We start from the raw sequence: 18,627 nt of genomic DNA, 5'->3' as shown, positions 1-18,627 counted from the left end.
TGGAGGTTGGGGATCAGCCCACATACGTCATGTGGGTCAAGAGTGAAGTTCTTTTCTTCACTCTTAGCGGTTCTTTTCTTCATTCTTAGCGGTTCTCTAAGGGCATAATGTTCAGTGCCCAAAGGTGAGCTAAGGTGGGGCAACATCCCCTGCTCCATCAGAGTTGAGTGGCCAGAGGACATGGATTTCCCATGTGCCCAAGGTCCCAAGGGCACTTCCACCCAGAAGCGCCACACGTCCAGCAGGCTCTGAATTCCCTCTCCCCTTTGGACAGTGTGCTCCCAAAGTCAGAGGCTGTTTCCTGCCTGTGCTCCTGGGGTGGGGCAGGGCTTGGCTCAAAATGAGCCCTCCTTGGACATTTGGGACAGGAATGGGTATGCAGAAGATGGTGGGAGGGAAGGCCAGGGAATGGTGGGTCTGTCTTTTGGCCTTTCCTCCAAGCTCCCTATAGCCAGCCTCATATTGCTGTCACCTCGTGCCCTGGACAGAGCACCTTGGAGACAGGGGGCTTCCTCTCTCAGGTGTGTATTCTGTCAAACTGGCGCTCCCATGTGCCATCCACGTGGCCTTCTCTCTCCTTAGTCACAAAGCCAGGGAGCTGTAATGGGAAGAGCAGGCAGAGGGCACAGCAAATCCCTGCTGCTGCAGGTTAAGGCAGGTGTCAGCTCCTCTGAGTGCATGTCCTGACTTGGTGGAATGGGCAGGTACGGGGATGCGGGCAGGAGCTGGCATGCGGCCTGTGTGGCAAGGCTGGCTAATTCAATTGGGTTTTGCTCTGTCCAGCCCTCATCAGGCAGGTATGAGGTGTTGGCTGGTCCTAGAGGGTCTGAGGGCCTTTTGAAAGTGATCCACGGTTGCCTGTGTGCGTCAGAATCCCCCTGGGCTGCGCTCTGCAGTGAGAGCCACACCCAGCCTGTAAGTGGCTGTGCTACGCTGTGTGGTCCTGCTGGGGAGCCCCTGGGCTTAGTGCAGTGTTGCTGCAGACCCGTAGGCCAGCTTGCCTGATTCGTGCCTCCTGGCTCCAGGAAGAGGTGGAAAGTGTGCCCACCCGAGTTCAGCAGGCCAGGATACGTGACCTGGCAGCACTGCCGTGCGGGCCCATGCTTACTGCCGCTGCTCTGTGCCTCAGTTTCTCTATCTAGAAAAAGGGGTGATGACGGGTTGAGGGTGCCGAAATCCTCTGTGTTGGCATCATCAGGGTGCTCTGGCACTGCTGACCGGACTGCTGCCTTTTTCTTTCAGCAGGTGAATGATGATGGCGGAGAGGACGTGATCTGCACCTGTCCACCCACCAAGTGGCACCACCATGCAGAAGCCCAGTGGCCTGAAGCCCCCGGGCCGTGGGGGGAAGCACTCTAGTCCTGTGGGCCGGACATCCACCGGGTCAGCCTCAGCCTCGGCCTCGGCCGCAGCAGCAGCCACAGGCTCCAAGGAAGGTACGCAGGCCAAGGATGGTGCGGTGGGGGGCCAGTGGGGGAGCGGTTCTTCCGAAAGAGCCCTGAGACACAGGGTGTTACTGTGACCAGCCAGAGTCCAGCAGTGCAAGGATGTTCTTCTTCATGTCTGACTGTGATCCCTTAAAAAACTAGCTAGCAGCCTGCCCTGCCTCTTATTTTGTATGTGTGTTATTCCTATTCTTGCTCCCCAGCGCTAGGAGGCGGGTGTTTCTGTTGGTTTCACTTAGGATGAAGAAGTGAGGTCCAGGGAGACATGGCAGTGTGCCCAAGGCCACTCAGCCAGTAACACAGCCACGATTCAAACTCCAGCCCCCACTGGCCTCCCGCACCCGCTCATTCCCTTTCAGGTTGAGATTGTCTGGTGGATCCAGTCCCAGCCTCCCACCCACCCCGTTGCTGCCCACAAGCTTGCTCTTAGCCTTTCCGTACCTGGAAGGCAGGGATGCCTTCAGGGCAGGGGCACCTGTTCTGTGGACAATTGGGTAGAAAGAGCTGTTAGTCATTTGCTTTTTCTGAAGATGAGGTAAGATGGCCCACACCAGCCACTTTGGTAAGATGACACCATCTTATAGGTAGAATTGCCTATAGTCACACCCCCAAGAGGCAACTATTACTACTTTGGTTTCTGTCTGTATATTTGTTTGTTACTTGTTTGCCACTATGCTTCATATATAAGCATAATGCTTGTATATACACATATATGTATATGTACTGTATGCGTAGTGCTTCATGCACAAGCCATCTGCTATTAAAAAGAATATGATCAAGTGAATTTTTTCATGTCATAAAAACTTCATGTCTATCTTTTTTTTTTTTTTTTAAGATTTATTTATTTATTTATACAAGCACTGGGTAACAGTCAGAAGCGCGGGAGGGTGAGAGAATTCACCAGAGCCAGAGCGGGGAGCAGAGCAGGCAGAAGGACCGAAGTACACTGCTGAGGGGAGCAGCGGGCGGCAGGAGAGGTCTGCGCGCCATGTGGGACCCTCCTCCGGTGGCCGGGGAGCAGCCGGGGATCGAACCGGCGCCGCAGAGGCCGCAGGCAGCTTCGCAACCCAGCGCTCAACCGCTGCGCCACTGGGGAGGCCCTCATGTCTATCATTTTTAATGATTGTAAAATATTCTGTTCTTTCGACAAATATGTCAGGAGCCTGCTTTGTTGATACCATTCTTAACAGCAGAACTGAACAAAATCAAATGCATATGGTCCCAGCCCTGAGGCAAGGGGTAGGGGTAGTTTCGAGTTTAATGGGGGAGCCTGAGTATCATATAACAGGGGCCCAACCAGATCCAGTAGGTTAGCAATGCCTTCTCTGTAGGGACATGTTAGCTGAGGTCTTGAGGGTGATAGTTCATTGGATAAAGAGAGGAGGGAATTCAAGGCAGGAGGAACAGCATGTGCAAAGACTCAGAGGCAGAAGGGAGATGGTGATTGTAAGGGAGGATAAGCATGTGAGCCTGGCTGGAATGTGACCGGGGAGAAGAGAAGAATGGTGGTGAGATGGGAGTGGACCAAACTGGAGACAACTTGGGTTGTGTGGGGAGTTTTCCTTCTATCCTAACAACAGTGGGGACCTGCTGGTGGGTTTTCAATCAAAATGAGTGTGTTAGAAAGAATTAGAACATTTTCCTTACCCGTTTTTTGCAGTTGAAAATTGTGATTGTTTCTTGTTTTTCACTTTGATAAATGATACTGGGATGGATATCTTCAGGCACAGATCATTGATTTGATTACACTCTAGCCAGCAGGGTAAGACCTCGTCCATCTTACCTAATTGGGATGGAAGTTTTGAAGGACGAAAACGGCCAGAGGTTAGACAGTCTGTGCCCTGGGTGGGGTCGAGGAAAGGCATAGGCGCTTGGCAGAACAAGGTGCTGACAGAGCCAAACACCCAGTAGGAAGGGGTGAGGAGGCTATGCTGTGTGCCCATAGGCAAATAGATAGGCTCATTTGAAGATCCAGACACCCCCTCCACGGTGAATATTCCCCTTTACTCATGAGAGGCATTCCTGAGCAAACAGGAGAAAATACAGGAAAGGAAACAGAAGTGTAAGGATGTTTCAGGTGGGGAAATGAGTGATGCAAAGGCCCTGAAGCAGGGGTGAAATTCTTAGGAAGACACGTCTGCATGGAGAGGAGAGTAAAGTGGGGCTGGAGAGGGAGGCAGAGGTAGCTCGTGAAGGGCAGGGGGTTGGGGTAAGTGTGATGGGAGCTGTTAAAGGATGTAAGCATAGGAATGACTGGGTCTTATTCAAATCCCTCAGGCCACTGTGGGAGAAGAGTGTGGAGGTTAAGAGCAGGGTGGGGAGACCAGTGAGTTGGCTTTGGTCATGGCATTCACTGCCATGGCTATGAAAGGTCAAGGGACTGACCACTATGAATGGGCTATCAGGGAAGACTTCCTGGAGGAAGCATGAATGAGCTGAGCCTTGTGGAGAGAGAGAAGTGGGACCTGAGGACAGTGGTAGAAAAGCATGAGTAAAGGCACTAAGAGGGCTTGAGCTCCCCGGTGCAGGAGTAGGGATGGGGCAGACCACTAGCTGGAGAAGGGCTTTGGCTAGGCCTAACCTTAACCATCTTCTCTACTGGAGAGAGCCCTGTCGCACTGTCTGGGTTCTTTCCTGTTATCCTCTCTCTGCTAAGAAGGTCCTGAATTCTGGCTCTGTAGTAGCTCTAATGCCCGGCTAGTTTACCCTGCTGTGTGACCCTGGAAGCGTCCTTAACCTCTCTGAACCACTGATGGGATAACGTCTCTGAGGGAATCAAATGAGTTAATGAATGTGAAGAGCCTATAGGTACAGAAAACTCATTTATTTATAGAGTAATTTTCTTTTCCTTTCACCCATGGAAGTTTCATAACAGAAAAATGTTAAAGTAATAAAAGAAGAAACATCCATTACTCCTCCACTTAGTCTGATCCCAGCTACCAATGTGATATATTCCTTTCCAGTCTTTTTTCCCATTGCCCATGTTGCTTTTCAAGCAATTAAATCATGGGTTGTACCCAGTTTTGTTTCTTTCATTTTCATTTTTTATTGCATTTTATAGACAGTGCCTCCTGGACCACGGCAATATCTCCTTTGTCATGTTGTCTGTAGAGTTGACTCTGCAGGGGACAACAGGGTGACATGCTGTGGGCTTCCTAGTCACAATGCATGTGGTCTGGGAGGCCTTGAGGTCAGAGCTGGGTGGTCTGACTCTGCAAGGCCCCCACAGGCTGGGCTGCCCAGAGATGAATGCCCCATTGATTAGAGCCCCATCCCCCTCACCCGCCCAGCCTGACTTGGAGAGGGTGCTTGGAAAAGCTGCAGCTGGGCTTGGTGGTACCCTCCCAGTCTCTCTGGCTCCCCACAGGTCAGAGGAGACACCCAGGCCAGGGAGGGAGTAGAGATCAGGCAGTGAAGCCCCCAGAGGGGAAGGGGGCTGTGAGCCTGCAGAGCTGCTTTGCTCCCTACCCCAAGGCCTCCTAGCAAGTGTCTGGAGGGGAGAAACAAATGTAAGTGCCAGGAGAGGACTGCCTCCTCCAACTCCTGTGTCCCACCCCTCGCCAGCTCCCTCACCCACTCAAGGAACTGGTTGTTTGCCCTCCACTTCTGGAGTGCCAGGCCCACCTGAGACTGTGGTGGGTACCAGAGCACTGAGAGACAGGTCTGGTGGAGGCTGGAGCCTGGCGCTGGCTTAACAGGGCGGTGACAAGCTAGAGTCTGTTCTGGGAATCGGGGCAGTGGCTGGCTCCCAAAGCATGAGCTCAGCCTCTGGCAGAGGGTCTGGCCAGGGGCCGGGCCTGGACCAATGCCCCTGCCCCCCGCCCATGTTGATGGGGCCTCTGTTCATGCCCAGAGCTCTGACCCACAGGGAGCAGCAGGGCCGTTTGGGGCATCTCTCATACCAGGAGGTGGCCAGGGCTGGGGAGGTGGTCAGAGCAGGTTGTAGGACCCACCTGTGGGCACAGACTTGAATGGGGTAGTGTGCTAGCAGCCCAGCTGGATGAGATGGAGCACCCTGGAGGCTGATTCAGAGCAGGCGGTCAGGGAAAGTCTAGCCCAGGAGGTCACTTTGGTACGAAGATCTCAGTGAGGAGCAAGGACGAAGTCAGCTGAGGGTAGGGAGAGAGCATCCAGGCAGAGGTGCCGTGGCTGAGAGGCCTGCACCTTGCCATGTCTGAGGACCACAGAGCAGCTGGAGTGTTGTGGATTGGCGGGCAGCAGCCAGGGTCCTGCAGGGACCTGGGGAGCTGTGACTAGGGTAGCCTGGCATTTGGAATTGTCCAGGGCCTGAGGGGAGGAGAGGGGGTTTAGCTCTGGGGGAAATAGACGTCACAGCCTGGCCTCCTAGGAGCTTGGGGGCTAGGGAGATAGACAAGGTGAAAGCTAAGCCACGAGTGGACGAAACAGTGTGCAAGCTGTAGCTGTCAGCAGAGACCTGGTGTGGCGGAGCAGTTTTGGATGGGGCCTGGACCAGCAGGTTGTAGCATCATCATGATAATTACTGTTACTGTACTAACTCCTGTTGCGTTTTCTGGATTGTGACAACACCTGAGGCCCATTTTACAGGAGAGGAGATTGCCCCAAGTCATCTAGCTAAGTAAACGACAGAGGCACAGCACCCAGAATCCCTGAATTCCAGGGAAAGAGGGGAACATGGCAGGCTGTGAACAGGTTAGCCTCTCCCTGGGGTTCGGTCTCAGGGAGGGCTGGCTAGACCATGGATGTCCCCTGGGGTGACCTGGGGAGGACTTGCAGGGCTGCAGTTGAGCTCCCTCGCTGGGACGGGTGGGTCCTTAAAGGGTGTCTCCCATCCTTGTTCTGGCTCTAGCCCCAGAGATGTCCCATCTGGGTGTGTAAGAATCAGGCTGTGTAGTGAATGTCTTGTCCCCTTTCTTTGTCAATAGCAGCCCAGTGATAGAGCTTCTTCTCACTTCTATATTAGAGAAGAGAATACTGAGGCTTGCAGCTCTTTGCTGAGTTGCCCAGTTATGGTGCCAGAGGACCACAAGGCTGGCGTTGAGGCACACCCTGGGCTGGAGCTAACGCTGGCTCAGGCCTGTGGCATCTGCTGCCTCCCCTACTCCAGGGACGGGGCCGGGGTCCCGATTCCAGTCCCAGCTCTGCACACTTGGCTCACGCTTGCCCCTGTGGCATAACCAGTCTGTTCTCATTAGGTCACAACTGCCCTCAAATGTGCTGTGACCTTTCATGCTGGGGACCCAGGAGGTAAAGGATGAGCATTGGGGGTACCCCCTCAAACAGGAAGTGAGCCACTTGGGGCTCACCTCCTCTGTCCTGCACCCTTGAGGTCCCGCCCAGGACTGGTCCGCACAATTCTGGCTTACTAGACTAGGACCAAGATGTTCTTGCATCCCATGGGTATTCATACTTGGGAGTCACACTGAGTGGCTGAGGTGAACCACGGCATGCAACTGGCCTCCAGTCTTAGACACTGGCCCCACTCTGTCTCTGGAAGATCATGCCTTCCTGGGAGGGCAGGTGGTGGCATCCCCATTTTAAGGGGCCTGTCTGAGACACTGTGTAAGCCTGAGCAGAACCGGGATCAGCGTCCAGCCCATGCTCCCACCAAGCCAGCAATGGCCCCTGGCAGCACTGTACTCATTTCCTTCAAGGTCAGCCTCTCCAGCCTCCTCCCCTAACCACATCCTAAACTTTTTAATGGCATCAGGATGGGAAAAGCCAAGCTGAGCTTTTCTGTGGCTGGACTGCAGGGCGGGTGGGGGCAGGGCAGCCTCCTAATGCTCCTGACGTTGTCCAGTATCGATTGGGGGCGGGGGCCTAGCTGCCAGCGCCTGCCTGCCTGCCCGCCTGCCTGCCCGCCTGCCTGGCTGCCCACCCGCAGCCCGTGGAGTGGTCTCCATGGGGAGCTGGCTCTGTTCTTCCCAGGGTAAGCCTCCTACATCTTTCTTTCCCTGTTCCCTGGGTTCCTGGCTGAGTCTGGTGGGTGGGGACTTTGCCCGCCTGGTTTGAGAGTAGCTGGAATGAAAGGGGGCTTCGGAGTCCCATTTGGTGCTGAAAGGACGATAAGCCCAGGAGTGGCTGTGACGGTCCCTTCTTCAGGGATGGCTGGTTGGAGGCTGCATGGAGGAGGCCTGGCCTGTGGCAGCCACTGTCAGCGGGCTCTGGCCTGGCTCCGGTGGGTTGTGCTGCTGGGCTGCTGGGCTGCTGGGCTCAGACTTCCCTGGACGTCATATCAGCAGATGCTCTCTGATATGAGGGAGGGCCAGGCTGAGGGGCTCACTGCGGGAGGGCCCTTGAGGAATGCTTTGGGGAGCCCAGCCTTCCTTCCCGACCGCGCCTTGAGCACCTGCTGTGGAGAAAAGGGCGCTAGAGTAGAAAGCTGCTGCATGTTTCTGGGGCATTTATGTGTGTTGCTTTAGGGTCCCCAGGGAAGGGAGATCAGAGTCATGGTCACGCCTGTCCTCAGCCGGTCAGGGACTCCAAGAATAGAGAGGAGTTCGGTGTGGACCCCACATCCTAGGACTTATATGCTGGGTGGGGCAGATGTGTCTGCTGTGTCCTGAGAGGAGGGCTGTGCAGACCAAGGGGAAAAGAATCTGGTGGGGTTTCTGCCCATTGAGGGGTGTTTGAGGTGGTGTGGGTGGCAGACAGGGTTTCCTAGATGACGCAGAGAGGAAAGAGTCCCACTCCAAGGTCAGGCGACCCCCTGTCTGGGCAGCCCTATTTATGCGTGTGATCTTGGCATGAGGCTGTAATAATAGCACCTCCTTTCTCTCCAGGTGTCTGGCTTGGGGTGATCAATGATGTGGTCACCTTATTTATAGCCCCTCCTGAGTGGTAACAGTGCTCATTTGTACATTAAAGGCTCTGAAAAGTTCTGCAGCAAAATAACCTGAACTTTGTTTAAGCTGCCATTTTTCTAGCCAGTTTGAAATTGGAAGTTACATTTTTTTCATAATACCTCTTAACACCCTGTGGAACTATATTCTGTGGAACATTTAGGGAACTGACCTCCTTCTCAGGGGAGCAGGCCCGCGCTTTTCTCCCACATATTGTCTCTCTGGGTCCCTGCAAAGTTTTTTGTTTGTGTTTTTTGTTTCCTTTTATAAATCGACTCCCTTTTACCCTGTTCCCTATTCCTGCTCCCACACCCGCAGGCATAGGAGGCCCTGTGCTGCATGGGGGACACTCTGGAACTTACTCTTTCTGTAAGCATCACATCAGAAACACTTTCCCTTGCAACCTGGAAGTATTCTTTTCCAAGGCCGTTTGACATTCTGAAAGCCTTGACCATATTTATGTAATTGCTGTCCTTTTGGGGGACACTTAGATTCAGGGTTTTTGCTTTTGAATGAACAAGATAGTCAGTTTTCTAAATTATTTCCTTGGGACATATGCCAAAGATTTAAGTCCTCATTTTCTTTTTTTAAAATATTGAATTTCAATTTTGTATTCATTTTATTAAAAAGTAACATGAGCATTGTAAGAGGCAAAGGTTAGGGTAAAAAGTGAATGTGACAGTGATGTGGGATTGGGTTTGTGTTTCAGAGGGCTCACACTGATGGCTCCGGAGGGGGCCTTATGGGGACACCCCTTTGAGGCAAGGTGTAAAGTCTCAAGAGGGACTGCTGAGACCCGAGAGGGCGGTGTGGACTTGGGAGTTACTTTTTCTGTGGAATTGCTAGTTCGTGATGAATTGCTAGATGGGGTTAAGGGGGTGAGGATACAGGGGGAAGGAGCAATGAGGGTTTGTGACCTGAGTAAATGGGTGGGTAGGGGGTCTCAGATGGGGAGCACAAAGAAGGAACTCTTGGAAGGAATCAAGAGGAATCAAGAATATTGAGTGTGAGCGCCTGGAGAAGGCAGCTGCTGGCTGTGTGGGGCTAGTGGCCAGGGAAGAGATCTGAACCAGAGAGCACAACCGGGCCCAGTTTATTCTACATCTCGTTGTGTCATTTGGATCTTCTACAAGGCTTTTGTGAGGTTTTGTTAGTGTCTTTAAAGAAAAAGCTGAAATAGGGCAGCATATAAGTAGTAGCTAAAACTGCGGGGGATGGGGGGAGGCTAGATTATAGGGGAACATGCTGTGGATCGGGGATCCCAGGGACTGGCCTAAGAAGGGCATTTTCTGGCCTCTAGTTCCCTCCTTTGTGTCCTGTGTTGGACACAAGCCAAAGACTTGGGGCTCCTGTCCCCTCTTCCATCTTTCACTCTTGGGGTCTATAGAGAACTTGGAGGGGCGTGGGCTGGGCTGAGACCCATGGCGCTGACCCATACTGGCTCACAGGAACCACTGGTGAAAATTGTCAGGAATTTTGCAAGCTAGATTTTGAAAATTTTTACTCATTATATAAAAAATCAGACTGTGTCAGCTTAGAATTAAATAAATTCTATTAAAAGCTCGGATTGTGAGTTTACAATTAAAGAAATGCCATTAAAAGCACAGGTAATATGGGCCTCCCCGGTGGCGCAGCGGTTGAGCGCTGGGTTACGAAGCTGCCCGCAGCCTCTGCAGAGCCGGTTCGATCCCCGGCTGCTCCCCGGCCACCGGAGGAGGGTCCCACATGGCGCGCAGACCTCTCCTGCCGCCCGCTGCTCCCCTCAGCAGTGTACTTCGGTCCTTCTGCCTGCTCTGCTCCCTGCTCTTGCTCTGGTGAATTCTCTCACCCTCCCGCGCTTCTGACTGTACCCAGTGCTTGTATAAATAAATAAATAAATAAATAAATCTTTAAAAAAAAAAAAAAAAAGCACAGGTAATAAATATTAAAAACTCAAGACTTCTAGTAGTATTCCTAATAGTATTTATACCACCAATACTTCCTCTATGTTACAACAGGTAAAATACTGCAGTTCACTACTAGTCAGATTTGACAGTATCATCTTCAGGGGCTGTTTACATTATGGTGGAAATGCTATATAATCTCTTCCCAGCTCCATGTTCGGAGACACCATGTTGGAGCTGGGAATTGGCCACAGAGCGAGAATTTATGTCATGGAAATTAGCAAATATTCCCCTGTAAAAAAGGTTTATAGGGGATATGTTCCAAGATAGTACTGAACTCTCTAGAGACTTTTTTCCTACACATACATACCTATGATAACAAGTTTATGAGTTGGGTGTAGTAAGAGGTTAACAACAACTAATAATACAGTGGAACAACATATTATAATGAAAGTTATGTGACTGTGGTCTCTTGTTCTCAGAATATCTTATTGTGTACAATATTATCAGACCTCAAGTAACTGAAACCATGGATGGGGGACTGTATTTATCCTTCTGGAGAGCTAGCTGTTGAGCTGTCTCCAGCACACCATTGCCAGAACACTATGGAGAGAGGAGCGGATGGAGCTGGCCTGGTGAGGAGGCCAGCAGGGGGCAGGAGAGAGGCCCGGAGCAGGGAGCCCTAGGTGGAGGGTGAACAGCAGGGCTGGGCACCACCAGGCAGAGAATGGCCAAGCAGGGCAGCTGTGGAGGCCATGGCCGCCTCACCACGAGCAGCTTCCCCAGCAGGACAGGTTGGGAGCCGGGGGTACCGAGGGTGGCTGGGAAGCATAGTCTTGTCAGTGACTGAGCCACCTACTTCTAGGCACTGTAGGATGGAAAACTTCCCACCGTGAGAAGAGCAGAGGACCAAGTAGTATCTAAATATGGTCCTGTTTATTGTTTTTTATGTATGTGGGACATATGGGCATACATGTGCATAGGATTAAGTCTGGAAAAACCCACACCAGGATGTTAATTGTGATCATGTTTGTATGATGGCATCTACAGGTGTTTTAATTTTTTTAGAAATGGGGAACCTGTGCTTTCCAATTTTCTGCAGTGGACTTGATCTGTGTCTCTACATTTAAATAATGGGAGAAAGGTGGTTTGCTGGAAAGGATGGGGGTGGGTGAGGGAAGCCATTGTTTTGTGGGTTGGGGGTTCTCAGGGAGAGCAGGGAGGGGGAAGCAGGAAAGGGTGAAGATGATAGGTAGGTGAGTCCCAGAGCGGGTGAAGAAAAAAGAGAGGCTTCTTAGCTCTCCTCTAGAAATATGGGGAAATTGGGAGACTCAGAGAGGTACAAAAGTGGAAGAGAGACCAGGTAGCCCAGAAAGTATCCAGAGTGAGCCTCTGGCTCACTCAGTGTCCTGGGGACACTGAGACTCCAGGCACCCCTCACAGATCACTGTGGCCCCTCCTGGGAGTGAGGTCCGACCCTAGGCAGGCAGTGCTGTCCAGCTTGCCTGGGGGCCCTGCTGCCTGGCACTGGGCTGGGTGCTAGAGGAGAAGCAAGCTCTCCTAAGACTGACACACGTGGGTGAAGGTAGGAGATGAGGCTCTGTGAGGAGAAAGGGGTAGAAGGTGATGCTGGCTCTGAGCTGAAGCAGTCAGGGAAGGCTTCTTAGAGGAGGTCAGGGAGCTCTGGCTGGGTCAGGAGCCTCTGGCACGTGCTCCACTTGAAGTGAGCTTTCTCTCCCCACCCAGGCCCACGGGAATCTTGGTCCCTTCCCCTAGGCAAGTGGCCTGCTCAATTGTAGCTGCAGTCCTGTGTCTCCCGGCCCCAGCCCCTTGCTGGGCCCTCTCTTGTCCACGCCTGTTTGCTCCAGCACCTCAGCAACAGGACCCTGGTGGCAGAGATCTGCTGGAATGAAAAAGGCCTGGCCGAACTCCCCAGCAGGGCCGGACGGAGGTCCTTGGGGAAGGAGGGGAGGATGTGCTCTCACCCTGCACACCCCACCCCTCCCCCAGTGGTCAGGCCACCAGCTGCTGCCACGCCACACCAGTCCTTTAGCCCTTTTCATCAAAATTCTACTTTGAACTTGAAACCGGAGTCAGTTCCCTCGCGCCTCGTGTCTGGGGATGGTATCAGCTGCTTGGGTGAGGCTTAACCCTATCATTGCCCTTTGCCTTCTTTTTTTTTTTTTTTTTAAAGATTTATTTATTTATACAAGCACTGGGTACAGTCAGAAGCGCAGGAGGGTGAGAGAATTCACCAGAGCCAGAGCAGGGAACAGAACAGGAAGACTGATGAAATACACTGCTGAGGGGAGAAGCGGCCGCGGCAGGAGAAGTCTGTCGCGCCATGTGGGACCCTCGCCGGCAGCCGGGGATCGAACCGGCACTGCAGAGGCTGTGGGCAGCTTTGCAGCCCACCGCTCAACTGCTGCGCCACCAGGGGAGGCCCTGCCCTTTGCATTCTTGGGTGTTTGCTGAGCCTTTGCTGTTCTGTGCAGGAGCTGGGAGGAGGCCAGACCCAGACCCTGCTCTTAGGGAGTACCTACCTGTGAGCCTGTGGCCCCAGGAGCCCACCCATCTGTCCACCCTGATGGCTCTGACCACACACAGCAGCTCTGAGAGGAAGGCAGGCCTGTGGAGTATCAGTGCCCACCAGAACTAGCTATTCCTGATCTTGTCAGTTGTTGTCCCTGGGGAAACTGAGGCCCAGATACTAGAAAGGGCTTGCCACTGCGTTACTAATGGCTTCCTAGAGAAAAGGGGCCCTTGCTGGAGTTTTTCCTCGACTCCTCAACCTCAGGCAGCTGAGAACGTCCCAGCTGAGAGGGGGATTTGATGAGGGTTTGTCTCTGTGAAGCTGGGGCAGCCCAGGGCACCAGAGAGGGAAAATGGCAAATGCCGTAGCACGGTTGCCCAGGCTTGGATCTGGATTTAGCAGCTGTTGAAACAACTGGCTCCTGGACCTGTGACCCCTGGGAGGAGCGGGATGGGGATGAAAGGCGATTACCTGAGGGGCTGCCTGGGCTGGGACAGCTGGCGAGGACAGCTGAGTGGGTGGCTTCTTGCCAAGTATAACCCCGTGGGTCCCTTGACCTGGACCTCCCTCTGTGCTCTGAGGACAGGTAGGAACAGGCCCTGACCTGGGCCACAGCCGGTCAGTTCAGTTAGTGGACATCACGGAGCCTCTGGCACAGGAACACCTGGGAGATCCTGAAAGGGAACTGACACTGCTGCATACCTACCGCGTGTGCCTTCAGGGGAGCTACCTCATGCTGCCGGGTAATTTTGGCAACCTCTGATTCCTAACCTTCAAAATAAGAACATGACGTGTAGAAAGTACCCAGTTTGTTGGGGGCATGTGGTCAGCACTTTCTAAGTGGCAGCTGCTATTTTAATAATGACAACGTGAACACCTTGCTGTTGACGGGCCCAGAAGCTCCCTGGGTATTTATGCCTAATGAGGTGCCCAGGGGTGGGGAGCTGTCCAGTTTCCAGCTGCCCACCCACTGTGGCTGCTTTTCAGAGCAACTTCCCCTGAGGAAGGAGCCCGCCTGGCCAGTGAGGGGAGTCACAGGGGAGAGCTGCTGTGGGGTTCCACAGCCCCTGCTGATGCAGCACCTTGTTATACAGGTGTCCTCCATCAGGACTTTAGGAGCTGCTCCTGGGTGTTGGTGAGCAGGATAAGTCTGTGTGAGCTGACAACCCACTTGCCAACCCCCCTCACTTTACTCAAGTAGGGCTACTTGCCTGGCATTTTCAGGACCTGCCGGAAGCTCTTCTGCTCCTGTGTTTTTAAAGCTTTTTGAATCCCTCAGTTTGAGTATAAATCATTCTCGTCATAATGACAGCAGCAGTCAGCGTTCATTGTGCACTGGTGGGCATTGCCCTGGGCTTTGTGTCCATCACGGCCAGTGGCCCCGGCACAGAGGTGCAGGAGAGGAGACCAGGTGGGGCTGGGGGCAGCTGGGTTGGAGAGAAGATCTGTGGGGCCCCAGCCACTTGGCCTCCACCTGGTGGGATCTTGGTGGTAGAAGAGAAGGGTCTGGGGGCCCCCCAATCAGGGTCCCTCCTAGGATTCTCCTCTAAACAACAAACTGGAGAGGACATCCTTATGCAGGAGGAGTGAAAGCCCAGATTGTTTCCTGCTTGTGGGGAAGTGCGTGGTGTGGCCACATTCCAGGAAATGGTTGTTCTGGGGAGTCCAGGATTCAGGGTGATTGTGGTTTGGGGCTTGGTGTGGCAGGTGCTTAGTGCACATTTGTTGAAATGTGTGCTGGCCTTTGGTCAGAGCCTGGCCCTGCTGCCTGCTGCATGGGGCCTAGGTAAAGCCTCAGTTTCTTCATCTGTAAAATGGGCATAATAAAATCACTTCATAGCAGTAATTCTGAGAGTCAGGTGGGCTGTGGTATGTCAGCCTCTTAGTAGAGCATCGTTTGATGGATGTGATTCTGTGGCTGTTAATACAGTTCAGCAGTCAGACTTGTTGACCACCCAGGACAGGTAGCCCCTTATCCTCGGTCAGAGCTCCCCATCCTGGTTGCCCAGGCCCTGGGTGAGGGGGATACATGTGTTTCCCACCACTGCTGCCAGTGGCCCAGAGGGAGAACCTGCATGCTGGACCCTGTATGTTGGCCCCCTGCTTGGGTTGTGTGGCTTCCCCAGCCCCAAGAAGCTTTGACCATTTGATTGGCTTCCAGCCCCGGAGAGCAGTGACAGCGCCCTGTCCTGTCGCCTGTCCCATCCTTGTTTCACCAGCCGATAATCTCTGGAGTCCAGGCGGAGAAGGATGAGACCTCTCTGCCTAGTATTTGGTCTGGCGAGGAGGAGAGGCAGCCTCCAGACCTTGAGGCGCAAACAGGTGGACATCCTGAGGGCCTGCCTGCACAGGAGGTCTGCCTGAGGCCGAGGAGCCAAACATGAAATGCAGTGGGTTGGATCCCTTCTTTGTCTTTTCTAGCGACCTGGAGTTATTTACTTTCCTCCTTTTCTTTTTCTGCCTATGTAGTAGTACAGTGGAGCCTAGATCTGGAAGGTAGGCCCCTTCTAAGGCTTGAGTCCCAATTCTGCTGTGTGGCCTTGGGCAAGGCCGCTCTGAGCCTCAGGGTCATTCTTTGTATTAGAAGGGGTTGGATCAGGGGATCCAGGGAGTCCAGTCCTACGAGTATCTGAGTTTCTGCTTCCTCCCCTTCTCCTGCCTACCTTTCCTGGTCTGTCATCCTGAGGTTAGGGCTGCAGCCTAGGGAGGGGAGGCAGGGAAAGGAAGGCTCAGGAGAGGAGTAAGAGGCTCCTTCTTGCCCATAATGTCTGTTATTGGCCAACTATCAAGGACTAGGTTGGGAGCCTTTTGTTGTGCCCAGGAGGAAAGGGGTACGCAGAGACCACTCATAAGATCTGAGCCCCACCCGGGACCATGGGTGGCTTCTGGTTAATACCTGAGGGTCTGAGCCCACCAGGATAGAGAGAAGCAGCTTATAACCCTTGGGAATGGTTCATCCCTGTCCTTTAATATTGATGACCTTATAACAGTGAACGCTGTTGCTTCTGGGACGAATTTTTCTGAGCTTTAATCCTTGGAATTTTTGCAGAGGGGCTGGAAGAGTAGGGAGAGACCCAGGGATGCCTCGGATCTAAGAAGAATGAAATCCACCCAAGGCCAACTTGCTAGCCACACCTGCCTCAGTTTCCCCATCAGTGAGCTGGCCCTGGCATCTTCCAGCTTAACCCTGTGCCCCTCTCCTTGTTCCTCAGGCTCCCCCCTGCACAAGCAGGCCTCCGGCCCCTCTGCGGCCACAGCTGCTGCCCCTGAGAAGCCTGGGCAGAAGACAGCCGAGGTGGGCGATGACTTCCTGGGGGACTTCGTGGTTGGCGAGCGGGTGTGGGTGAATGGTGTGAAGCCAGGAGTGGTGCAGTACCTGGGTGAGACGCAGTTCGCGCCCGGCCAGTGGGCTGGCGTGGTGCTGGATGACCCGGTGGGCAAGAACGACGGCGCTGTGGGCGGTGTACGCTACTTTGAGTGCCCAGCCCTTCAGGGCATCTTCACGCGGCCCTCCAAGCTGACCCGGCAGCCCACGGCCGAGGGCTCAGGCAGCGATGCCCACTCGGTGGAGTCGCTGACCGCCCAGAACCTGTCCCTGCATTCGGGCACAGCCACACCCCCACTGACCAGCCGTGTCATCCCTCTGCGGGAGAGCGTCCTGAACAGCTCTGTCAAGACGGGCAACGAGTCGGGCTCCAACCTCTCCGACAGTGGCTCTGTGAAGCGGGGTGACAAGGACCTGCGCCTGGGAGACCGCGTGCTGGTGAGTTTTGCTCCTCCCTGGGCAAGCTGGACCCTGGGAGCTAGGCAGGGGGGACCTAAGGGCCTTAGGCTGGGCTCACCTGGAGGCACCCATTCCTTATCAGAACCACAGAATGAGTAGGGTGATTGGTAAGGTGTGCTCTAGTGGCTATTGCTGTGTGACCCTGGGCAAGTCTCTTAACCTTTCTGGGCCTCAGTCTTCCCATCTATAAAATGAGAATTTTAGTAGGACCGCCCTCATAGGTTGCAACCTCATAGGTTGTTATGTGTGATGCTTTTAGATAGTTTCCGGTACTCAGTGCAGTGTTAGCTGTGACCAGCATTGTCCATTGATCTAGCTCACCAGCACGGATGTGCTCTCAAGACCCCTGGCCCAGGGCCTGGCGGTGCAGATACCTACTCCTCTGTAACTCACTTGATCATTGATGCTGGGGAGGAGAGACGGGGCTCACTGGGGTCTCTCCTCCCCTGGGGTCTCTTCTCCAGTGGTCCCAGCTGTTGAGGTGAGGTGGGAAGGGAGAAGTAGCCCCCAGGCCTTCAGAGTCTGTATTCGTCCTTTTGCTATCTGAGTGTACCACTTCCCGGCGCCTGGGCCAGACAGCATGGGGCCATCTCGTGCTGTGCTAAATCCAGGTGATCCTCAGCTCCCCTGCGCACCAAGACCTCAGTGCCGGGAAAGGGAGAGTAACGCAAGGTCCGTCCCTGAAGGTGTGTGTCGTGCCTGCGGTGTGAGAGGGCAATGGAGGTGGGCTGTTGGTGGAAAGGTCCTTGTATTCGGGTCGGAACCTTCCTGAGGGAGAGGGTGGGATGGCCGCACCTCTAGGTGGGGAGCACGTGCCTGGAGCTCCCAGGCTGGGTGGGGCAGGCTCGAGGGACTCTGGTTCCCATAGTGGGGACCACAGGAGGGTATCAGTTCCAGGTATCCTCCCTTTCCACCCCACAGGTTTCACATAGAACCAAGGTTTCTCCTGGAGGTTTCTGGGAAGGGCATTTGGGGTAGAGGGGGTGAAAGGTCGAGTATGCCCCTTGTCCCACTGAATCCTGAAGCCTGTGCTGTGATGTGATTTTACTGTGCCTATTTTGTGAATGGAAAAACAGGCTCAGAGAACTTAAATAACTGTCTGAGGTGACAGGGCAGGGCTAAGATTTGAGCCAGCCCCCCAAGTCTGCCTTCTGCTCCATGAGCCTCTCTCCAGCCTGGTGATCTCTGGGCCCCGCCCACCCCAGGGGCTAATTTGCCAGTCTGATTCCCTAGGGACCGAACTCTTCCTGGTAAGCTGGTGGGGAGCCTGGCCATATTTGGTCCCTGCCCTTAGCAGCTTATAATATGGGGGGCAGGGAGGATGAGACCTTGATCTATGTGAAGAATTTCCTTACGGACTCTGTAAATGCCACAAGGAAGCTTTGAGAGCTGGTCCCGGAGGCTTTACCTGGTGGTCGGCTTCCTCAGGACAGGTGTGGAGGCTGAGATCGGGGAATGGCCTGGTACTGACTGTGCAATGGGGCGGGGATATGATGCTGGGCAGAGACAGGTGGCCTGAGAGACTTGAGAAACAGAGAAGAGCAGGAGGCTGGGCAGGTAGCAGAGGGAGCCCGGGCAGGATGGTATCCGAAGGGTGGTGTAGGTCAACTCCCTAGGCTGGGACGTTTCTCCAAGAGCAGAGGGGCGGTGGACAGTTCTGCACAGCTGCATGAGCTGATTCACACTTAAGGGCAATACTTGCTGCTTGGTGGAGACAGGAGGGAGGGGACAAGAGAGGATGTGGGGGGGGTGTTGGGGGGTGGTGTCCTGGACTTGCTGTGACAGGACTCCTGGGGTCCCTGTGTCTTCCTCTCTGGGCAAACAGGTTCATGTTGCCTAAGCTGTCCTTGAGGCTGCTGTCCTTGGGGCTGCTATAAGTCTGAATGAAGGCACCAGCTGACCGTTGCCATGCTGGGAAATTCAGCCCATGTCCATGCCTTCTGTGCTACTTTGCAGTTCTGTGATGCCAGGCAGGTCACTTAACTGAGCCGCCTCCTCACTTACTCCTTCCTCCATGCATTATCTGTCCCTTCAGTGAAATAGCCGTAGATAACACCCTGCTGCTCCTTCATTCTTGCCTTTGCTCCGGTGCACTTGGCTGACTTCACCCCCTGGCTCCCCACTGTCCACTGTTCCACTTCTTGAGGCCTCTGATATTATC

General features: G+C 53.8%; 1 protein-coding gene across 3 annotated transcripts in view; it reads left to right on the top strand.

The window, feature by feature from the left end:
- The window catches only part of CLIP2 (CAP-Gly domain containing linker protein 2), a 69,298-nt gene that overhangs the window by 15,743 nt on the left and 34,928 nt on the right, over positions 1-18,627 (top strand). For 2 of the 3 annotated variants that reach the window (XM_037506808.2, XM_037506807.2), the window contains exons 2-3: positions 1,243-1,436; positions 15,895-16,445. In XM_037506808.2, coding sequence (XP_037362705.1) covers positions 1,307-1,436; positions 15,895-16,445 — 681 coding nt within the window. In that variant the 5' untranslated portion in view covers positions 1,243-1,306. Of the gene's footprint in view, positions 1-1,242; positions 1,437-12,609; positions 13,426-15,894; positions 16,446-18,627 lie in introns of those variants that run through there. The other variant, XM_037506809.2, reaches the window with a different exon arrangement.

This window comes from Talpa occidentalis, unplaced genomic scaffold (genome assembly GCF_014898055.3).
Source record: "Talpa occidentalis isolate TD23 unplaced genomic scaffold, MPIMG_talOcc4v2.1 talOcc4.12, whole genome shotgun sequence".
NCBI classification, from domain to species: domain Eukaryota; kingdom Metazoa; phylum Chordata; class Mammalia; order Eulipotyphla; family Talpidae; genus Talpa; species Talpa occidentalis.
This window is presented reverse-complemented; position numbering and strand designations above follow the sequence as displayed.